Here is a 10,533-nt window from a genome sequence, read left to right on the forward strand (position 1 = left end):
TTGCCCTCAAATAGGTTTTTGTATATTTCTCGCAAAATATTAAAGCTTTATAAAACAAATTTACTGCAGTAAATATCATCATACTCTATGAAAATGGCTGAATTCGAATAACCACGCCCACCACCCGTACAAAGGTTGTGTTTAATACTACTAAAAGTGCGTTAACTTACTAGAGAAAAACATTTGAAATACAAAATTTTTCAAAAGATAGGGCAGAGAAAAACTGCACTCACATTTTTATAAAAACGTAAAGCTTGTGTGGCCTCAACCACTTGTGGTTCAAAAACAATAGCTTAGGAACTACTCGACCAATTTTAATGAATTTGAGTGCATAATATTTTCTTGACGCCCTGATGTTAAAGTAAAATTTTTAGAACAAATGACCCTCTTTTAAGCGTATACCTCTCTTGGGCGGACAAAAATCGCTCGGCGATGAGTATCCGTCCAAGAGAGGTTTCACGATATATCGCTTATTAATATACATATATCGGTTATTAAGTGAGCGTATAGTTTTGGATATAGTGTCTCGTTGTGGTGAAAATTGGTGAAATCGGTTCAGAAATTATCTCAGCTCTCACATAGTTTATATATATAATTCTATTAATTATTCTAGTGGATTTCATGCCGTTTCTATGTATGTTCTCATAATGAAATGACAAAGAAACAAAAAATTGCGAGAGTAGAAAATGTTCGGTTATGCCCGATTTTAGTCCTTTCTGACTTTTTTAGACATGTGGTTTTCAAAAAGAAATAAAACACATATAATTTAAGGTTATGACCAAGAATTTAGCTTTAATACAAAAATATTTAAGAACTGATTTAAAGCAAGTGACCGCCGCTGACTCGAAGAAATTCCAATTTTCGAACACTTTTTTCCTGCAATTTGACGTCATAGGTCAGCAATAAAAATTGTTGTTGCAATTATATCATACTATATATGAGCTTTAGGCCTTTGGAACCGTAGTTTCGAAAAGATGTCTTTTATTGCTAAGAAATAAGTATGCATTATAAATAATTTAAATTCAAAGCGATGTTACACTGTGTAACGTAATTTTTTCATTACAATAGCTTAATATTATTTGAGCAACAATAAAACAATATATTACGTTACACAGTGTTCTTCAGAATTTTCATACCTTTCTTAATGATCTTTCGATTCTTTTTTGTCATAACCAATATTATAAATAAAATGATGCCTTGAGAAGCGGTGAAAGCATTTATAATGTAGAAAATAACCTCATATTCCTTTATACGGTCCAGCAAATATGCGAAGATTTCCAGTAGCCAATTTATACCCATTATGATGAACAAGCGCAAAAATTGCCAGATACTGAGAAGATTGAAAATGCAAGTTTACAATATTTGAAATTGAATTGAAATAAATAAAAAATAAATATTTACTAACTTCTCTTGTAGCACACGCAGACGATTTATGCGATCTTCAGCCTGTTCATGCGATCTTAACATCTGAAGATTACTACGTACAGAAAAGACATGCTTCACAGTCAAGTAGAAAACAACAATATTGAAGGAGATAAGTAAGAGAAATAGTCCATGGAAATACAACATCGCTGACCAGTCATTAGCTGCAAAACCAAAAAATAATGCATGAGAGATCTTGATATTCATATACATAAGTACATATATGTATGTATGTATACGTATGTATGTGATTCCAACTTACTTTTCAAAAAACAAACTGTATCACCAATACCCGGCTTGAGTTCGTCTGGTAAGGAGGAGTACTGTATAATAACTGTTATGATAGTCATAACCGCTGGCAAACCCCAAGCGTATAGTGAGTAGTAGAGCAAACGTTTATGCTCCGATGTATTTGTTTTATTTGTAAACTTGGTGGTGAAACAAACATTTTGCCAAAGATCGAAACAGATTACGTTAAGCCAGAAAAATACGGCCGTTAAGAAATAGTAGGCGACAAATCCTGTAAAAATCCAATGACGCATATTGATGTTTTATTAAACTCTCCACTCTAAAGCCAAGCTCAGTCAGTATGAGCAAAAATTAAAAATTATTAAAGCTTCCAATATAGTATGGACTGACTGATTACCTCAATATGCATACTTACTATAACATTAATATATAGAAAATAGCACACTCACCTATAAGAGCGCAAGCAAAATCATTGCTAGTAATCACGGTTACTGGAAAATTGGCAATTACAATTAGCATCGTCCCATTAGCCAATGAAAATATGTAACAAACTATACATTTGCCATTTAAGCTTTTTAAATTGCCGGTCCACCAGTATATAAGAATTGTGGCATATAGAAATGGTACCGAAGTCAGCATAACTGCAAAATAATTATAAAATATAATCTATTGGAAATCACTAGAATTATCTCTTAATCACAATCATAGCTCTTCAATCCCCAATCACTTTCTGTCTATCACTTTATATATATGTATATAGATATGTATGTATATATAGTATATTATAACTTCTTCACATTGCCTAGCTTTCATCATGCTCAACTTTTTAGCTCTTGCTTCTGTGTTATGCGTTTTGCCTCTATCTCTCCCTCTATATATATATATATATACTAGCAGACCCAGCCACACGTTTTTGTGGCTAAGATATACATTACATTAGTATTTTTTTCAATATAGCTATATATATTTGAAATTAATCATAATAATTTGTTAAAGTTTGAATTTTTTTGTCGTATATTGAAGTATTTAACAAATTAGCAAATTTGCAAGTTGGCGAAGCCAAGATTGCTTCGATGACGATATTGATTACCGTATTCATAGCCAGTTTTGTTCTATTGCAAAGTCGAGGTTGATTTATGTTACGCAGCATGATGACAACTTACACTAATTTTAATTGCAAAGTGAGAGGTGATAGTCAAGTCAATTTTAAATATTCTGTGAGATAATTGACTACATCATCCTGATTTGTAGCTGTGTCAACTGTCCTGGAACATAATCCTAAATTGTCGCATTGAGATCATTGACATCTTTGGTTTTTAATACCACATAGGTCATTCAATCAGCCATTTATGTTTATTATATTGTGGTTTCATGTAAGGAAAAACACGATGAATAAGCTCCTCTTTCGAGGCCATGAAGTGACAGAAACCCGTTAAAAATGTTATTAATCCATCGATGTGTCAACTGCGTCGCTACCATTTCCAACTATTTCTACAATCGCTGTATGATATTGTTGGAAAAACACTCGTATGTTATTTGTTAATTGGCGATTCTTTATGTGTCGCCACAAATTAGATGATTTTAGGAATGTGATTAGTTCGGCAGCAACAGTTGATCCAAGAATAGTCTGGCGAAAATCACCTGCCAACAGAATCATGACTTCACCAAAAATATTTTCGTGGTCGCGTAAATCTTTTAAAGTCCTGTGCAGTACCTCCAGCGATTTGAATATCTGGAAAATCTTCTTTATAGCTCTTTTTTTTGGCGATTTTTCAGACTGGTGTTTCGTTGATTTGCAATTTAGGAGTAATTTCAATGCCGAATTGCCGTTTGTCTGCCCCCTAACAGGTGGCAAGTTGCCCCTATTCCCATTATAACTGGGTGTTGAAAATAAGGGAAATCGGTTCAGGAATTACCTCAACCCTCATGTACTATATATGCTGATTTTGGATTATGATTTTTATTCTATTGGACTTTATTTCAAATTGTGTTTAATAAAATTACATCAATAAATTGCGAGAGTATAAAATGTTCGGTTGCCTTTCCCTATTTGTTACAAATTGTTTTGGGCTATCGACACAGCCTTATACAATTGAACAATGATAAAAATATTTTAACAAAGCAACAATGACAACTTTCAAAATATTATTATTTTTTGTTTTCTTTTCTTTCTTTTATAATTTTGTTGTCAATTCAAATAAAATCATCTTTTTGTTATCTTCCTCACAATTTTTCCATATTTACTTACTTTCTAATCCTTCCCTGGCCTTTCATAAATATTTCAAAACTAAAATTAGCTAGATCGGTTTGGCCCTTCTCGACTTTTTTCGAAACTAACGACACAAATTGTTTGTATGGGTGATTAGAATATTGGGGATTTAAGACTTTTTCAGGCAATTTTTCTAATTTTTTCCCCGTAAGAACCATCCCGGTACCCCTAGAAACATTCTAATAAAAGAATTTGCGAAATCGGTTCAGCGGTTCTCGAGTTATGCGCTTAGCAACACATTTTGCGATTCATTTTTATATTATAGATATCTATATCTCTCTTTCCCTTTCCCTTTTTCTCTTTATATCCCTATACTTTTCTCTCTCTATCTCGCTCTGTATATATATATATAAATATAAATAATTATATATATCCTTCTCTATCTCCTTCTCTCTATCTATATATCTCTGTCTCTCTATATCTCCCTCTATATTCCTCTCTTTATCTTTATCTGCTTCTCTCCATCTCTCTCTCCCTCTCTCTCTCTCTCTCTATCTCTCTCTCTCTCTCTCTCTAACAAACGCACACACACTCCATTCTGTTTCAATTTCGCCGTATCGCATCATCACTTACGCATCGTGTTGACTTTAATTGATAGAGGTATCTGTGGAGGACAGTTGATTGCATTTAATTCCCAACTTTTGGTGCCACTTATGGGATACGGAAATATACAATAATCGCGAGCAGCTTGTGACATGTGTTGAGTGATTTTGCCATCCTGCAGATTACAGATATATCAAATTTTACTTTATATTTTGTTCTTGCTGGTATTTCCTTACCTCAGTTAACTCCCACGGATCCCCACTTGGAAATCCCATGTCACATGGTATTCCCTGTTGCACTACAAATTCAGTCAGTATATTCATTTTACGTTTATATCCGTTTTGCAATGTTATATTTAAAAAGGGGGAGTAATTAATTTTCTTCCACTTGGAACATTGTAATCTTCCGTTTGTCAGCGTCACCCGTTCCTTTTCATGACAGCAAAATTTGACACATGGCTTAAGTTGACATACACAACCGCGTAAATGCTTCTCCACGGTTTTACGATTGCCATCGTATAGCTCGATGTAACTGTAGTTGCCAGTCAAATGCTTCGGCACCAACACATTTTGATAGGAGTAGGAACCATTGGGGAATTTTCGACTAGCAGTTATGTTAACGGTATCTTCGAATGCACAATGTGGTATCTCGGTTAAAACTCTGTGGCAATCCAATAAATAGATCACGATACACACGATCAAGTGCTGGATTCTCATTTCCACACGGCTTGAGATCAGAAAATTATAAAGAAATTTGTAAAAATACAATAATATGAGTATTTTCGTTACTTATTAGCAGTATCATTCGGTTTCTTTATTATGAGTTCCACTGAGTTCCAACTACACATACCTTTATCTACGATTATTTTTATACTCTCGCAACAAAGTTGCTAAGAGAGTATTATAGTTTTGTTCACATAACGGTTGTTTGTAACACCCAAAACTAAACGAGTTAGATATAGGGTTATATATACCAAAGTGATCAGGGTGAAGAGTGGAGTTCAAATCCGAATGTCTGTCTGTCCGTCCATCTGTGCAAGCTGTAACTTGAGTAAAAATTAAGATATCTTAATGAAACTTGGCACACTATCGCACTATGAAGGGGCATATTTGGATGTAATTTTTTTGGGGAAGTGGGCGTGACCCCGCCCCCTACTAAGTTTTTTGTACATATCTCGCAAACCAATAGAGCTATATAAACCAAACTTTCTGCAGTCGTTTTTTTTAGCCACTTTCTAATACAGTCCAAAAATTAAAGAAATCGGATCATAACCACGCCCACCTCCCATACAAAAGTTAGGTTGAAAATTACTAAAAGTGGGTTAACTCACTAACGAAAAACGTCAGAAACACTATATTTCACATAAGAAATGGCAGATGAAAGCTGCACTCAGATTTTTTTACAAAATGGAAAATGGGCGTGGCGTCGCCCACTTATGGGTCAAAAACCATATCTCAGGAACTACTCGACCGATTTCAATGAAACTTGGTTTGTAATAGTTTCCTTACATCCCAATGATATGTTGTGAAAATAGGCCAAATCGCTTCACAACCACGCCTACTTCCTATATACCAGAACTTTGAAGACAATCTGAATCGTTTACTTTACAATATATAAAGTAAGTACTAGTGAAGATATCGGTGCAGAACTTTGCACAAATACTATGTTAATAGTGTGGCAGCCCCATTCTAAAAATCGCCGAAATCGGACCATAGGTTTTTAAGGCCCCATATATCGACCTCGGTGCTCCTAACCTAATATTATTTCCAACTTTCAATGGACTTTATACAATATATATGACGAATATGTGGGTCAAATTGTGTATTATATAATATAAATAAAGTTAAATAAATAAATTGCGAGAGTATAAAATGTTCGGTTACACCCGAACTTAGCCCTTCCTTACTTGTTTTATTTATCGAAAACAGAAATCATTATGTGTATACTGGGGACTAGGGTAAATCCTGGACCGATTTCAACTATTGTTACCACTAAGCTATATTATATTCAAGATTTTATGATTTCTGAATTTTGCTAAGATATCTCACATACTAGCCGATATATACAGTATATCGCCCACCGGTAGGTTGAAAATCCGAAGAGGTAAGAGGTATATGGAGGCAAGAGGAAATATTGGCCTGATTTTGCCCATTTCACAGACGCACACTGTTGAAAGAAACACAGCTCCCTTGAATTTCTGTAGAATATCGGACAGATTTACCGATAGTTTCAATAAAAAAATTATCCGTAAACTACGAGGTCCTATTGTTCGATATTTGGGGCCTTGAAAAGTAATAATCTGATTTCGGTGATTTTTATGTGGGTTATACTACTACTACTAGAAATACAATATTTGTGCAAAGTTTTGTACTTTACTGGTTAACTGTTTTTAGAAGTTTTCAAAACATTACCTTTGTATGGGAGGTAGGCGTAGTTATAAACTGATTTGCTCTATATTCATACTGTATAAGGAAGTGGTCAAAAGAAATGGCCCTAGAAAGTTTGGTTGATATAGCTTTAATAGTTTTTAAGATATGTGCAAAAAACTTAGTAGGGGGAGGGAGAGCAAACAATTGTTATATTGCGGGAGTATACATATATGTTTAATTCTCCTTTCGTGTTTTAACTCAGAACGTCTGCACTGAATCTCATGACCGCAGAAATTTACGATGAAAGCGCGCACAACAGCTGATGACGTCATTGTCAATGCCTTTAAAGGTCACATATCTAGAAAGTAATAACCAAGCACTGGAAATAATCTCAAATGCGAATTCGCTAGAAATATTACAAATATAAATATTTTTAGCCAACATTCATGAAAAAGACTAAGTTACTCTGTGCTGAAATTTATATTTTACTATATGTGTCATGTTGCAAGACTCTGATCCAATTTCTCTGATCGAATTTTAAAACTGCATTATCATAAAAGTTTTTTTATCTCAAGTTTTGTACAGTTCGGTAAAACAAACAAAGATATCATAGACAGAAGTGGTCTTAAAACCTGCTTCAACAAAATTCTTTACGACGAAGAAAGGCAATCAGTTGACGATATCCTATGGTAATGAAATTAATATTTACTCATTAAGAGAGAGAGAGTATAAAAATGAGACAAAACTGCGCCAAGAAAATATTGGTTTTCAATGGTCCCGATTATCGAGATTAAATTGTATACCCAAATTTATTGCGCAAATATTTGCTAATTCTTCCAAGGAAAAGTCTGTGGTTAATGACACAAGTCTCATGCAATAACCAAGTGCAGCATGTTTAAATTTAAGAACCGCGAAATTATTGTGACATAGTACATAAATACTCGTATGTACATAAGTATATAATGCACTGCTGAACTTTGGTGTGTTGGCAGCCAAATGTGGAAATTTCATTTGTCTCGCATAATACTAAAAATTATCCCAACGTAAGTCGACATCATGTGAGAGGTTACGAGATTATACCGACCCATATCATATGGGCGGAAGAAAGCATGCCTGACGATTGGAATCTCAGTGTGCTCTGCCCAATCCATAAAAAGGGTGATCCCACAATCTGCGCCAATTACCGTGGGATCAGCCTCCTAAATATCGCATACAAGGTTCTATCGAGCGTACTGTGTGAAAGACTAAAGCCCACCGTCAACAAACTGATTGGACCTTATCAGTGTGGCTTTAGACCTGGAAAATCAACAACAGACCAGATATTCACCATGCGCCTAATTTTGGAGAAGACCCGTGAAAATAGGATCGACACACACCATCTCTTTGTCGACTTTAAAGCTGCTTTCGACAGCACGAAAAGGAGCTGCCTTTACGCCGCGATGTCTGAATTTGGTATCCCCGCAAAACTAATACGGCTGTGTAAATTGACGCTGAGCAACACCAAAAGCTCCGTCATGATTGGGAAGGACCTCTCCGAGCGGTTCGATACCAAACGAGGTTTCAGATAAGGTGACTCACTATCGTGCGACTTCTTTAACCTGATGCTGGAAAAAATTATAAGAGCTGCAGAGCTAAACCGAGAAGGTACAATCTTCTACAAGAGTGTACAGCTCCTGGCGTATGCCGATGTTATTGATATCATCGGAAGCAACAACCGCGCCGTTTGTTCTGCTTTTTCCCGCATGTATAAGGAGGCGAAGCGAATGGGTCTGGAGATCAATGAGGACAAGACGAAATATCTCCTGTCATCAAACAAACAGTCGGCGCATTCGCGTCTTGGCTCCCACGTCACTGTTGACAGTCATAACTTCGAGGTCGTAGATAATTTCGTATACCTGGGAACCAGCATCAACAACACGAACAATGTCAGCCTCGAAATCCAGCGCAGAATAACTCTTGCCAACAGGTGCTACTTTGGACTGAGTAGGCAATTGAACAGTAAAGTCCTCTCTCGACGAACCAAAATCAAGCTCTACAAGTCGCTTATCATTCCCGTCCTGCTTTACGGTGCAGAAGCTTGGACGATGTCAACATCAGATGAGACGACACTAGGAGTTTTCGAGAGGAAAATTTTGCGTAAGATTTATGGTCCTCAGAACATTGGCAACGGCGAATACCGCAGACGATGGAACGATAAGCTGTACGAGTTATACGACGACATTGACATAGTTCAGCGAATAAAAAGACAGCGGCTACGCTGGCTAGGTCATGTTGTCCGAATGGACGAAAACACTCCAGCCCTGAAAGTGTTCGATGCAGTACCCGCCGGAGGAAGCCGACGAAGGGGAAGACCTCCACTCCGTTGGAGGGACCAGGTGGAGAGCGACCTGGTTACACTTGGGATCTCCAACTGGCGCCGAACTGCGAAGGAGAGAGAGAGGTGGCGCACTATCGTCGATTCGGCTATAACCGGCTAAACGGTTGCAACGCCAATCACATACATATCATTAAATTTTATCACCAAATCATATTATGACATAAATATCATTCAAATATCTGAGGTATTGCCCGATATACACAAAGTTAGAGCACTTTAAGAAATTTTGAATTAAACCGTTGTATTGGTTAGTGTTGTTTTCGATTCACATCATTTTCACACCGTTAACTAACTTGCTCAGGCAACGAAGGCACGCGTATACCAAGTTTCATTTCAAGTTATCACTCGCGCGTACAGACAAACGGACAGACAAGCATTTGGATATCAATTCGTCTGTGAATATTGATTTTTTACACTCTCGCAAGATATTTATTAATATCATATTTGTATATTGTCCACCCTCTTTAACAAGAGAATTTCAATTTTTTCTATTTTTAAACGCACTGGGTTTTCCAAACTTAAAGCTCAGCAGAAAAAATAAAGAAACACCTAACAACCACACCTTTTTATTTGCACAACTTTAAATTTTATTAGTATAATGCTGTTTAACCGCACGAGTTTTAAAATGAACTGGGAAACGACTGGATTATTTACAAGCCTTTATAACCTCGAACATTTGATTTTTATAAATACATATGTATGTATGTATGCATGTATGTATTCATGTGTGCGCTTATGACTATACGCATAATTTTCAATGTAATTTTATTGAATAATAATAATATAATATTTCAATATAATTTTATTACATTTTTTTCAATTAATGCAATCAGCTATAATTTTTTGAAATTATTTTCAAGTAATTTAAAATTAAATTTTCAAATTATGGTTTTAATTATTTCAGCTCGATTAATAAAATGTGATGTTGATAGATGGCAGCTCTATGTAAATATTGAAAATTGTTGAAAAAATTCTTTACTAAAAAACAACTGTCGATTATTTCGATCTAATTAATTTATTTTTAAACAGATGGCAACACTCTCAACAATATTTTCAAATACATTTTTTAAACCTCCGTAATAATACTCCCATAAAGCCCACCGTCAACAAACTGATTGGACCATATCAGTGTTGTTTTAGACTTGGAAAATCAGCAATTGATCAGATATTCACCATGCGCCAAAATCTTGGAAAAGACCCGTGAAAAACAAATACGACTGTGCAAATAGTGTTGAGCAACACCAAAATCTCCGTCAGGATCGGAAAAAAACTCTCCGAACCGTTCGATACCAAACGAGGTTTCA

General features: G+C 35.6%; 1 protein-coding gene across 1 annotated transcript; it reads right to left on the reverse strand.

The window, feature by feature from the left end:
* Positions 1-765: 765 nt before the first annotated feature.
* LOC105210459 (probable G-protein coupled receptor Mth-like 2) lies at positions 766-9,855 on the reverse strand. The gene is made up of 8 exons (XM_011181442.2): positions 9,792-9,855; positions 4,720-5,209; positions 4,514-4,658; positions 2,121-2,312; positions 1,685-1,942; positions 1,406-1,586; positions 1,137-1,330; positions 766-987 (listed from the first exon to the last, which is right to left on the reverse strand). Exons 2-8 carry the CDS (start codon positions 5,197-5,199, stop codon positions 932-934), a joined length of 1,506 nt encoding a protein of 501 aa, XP_011179744.1. The 5' UTR covers positions 5,200-5,209; positions 9,792-9,855; the 3' UTR covers positions 766-931.
* Between the last annotated feature and the right edge of the window lie 678 nt (positions 9,856-10,533).

This window comes from Zeugodacus cucurbitae, chromosome 4 (assembly GCF_028554725.1).
Source record: "Zeugodacus cucurbitae isolate PBARC_wt_2022May chromosome 4, idZeuCucr1.2, whole genome shotgun sequence".
Classification (NCBI taxonomy): Eukaryota; Metazoa; Arthropoda; class Insecta; order Diptera; family Tephritidae; genus Zeugodacus; species Zeugodacus cucurbitae.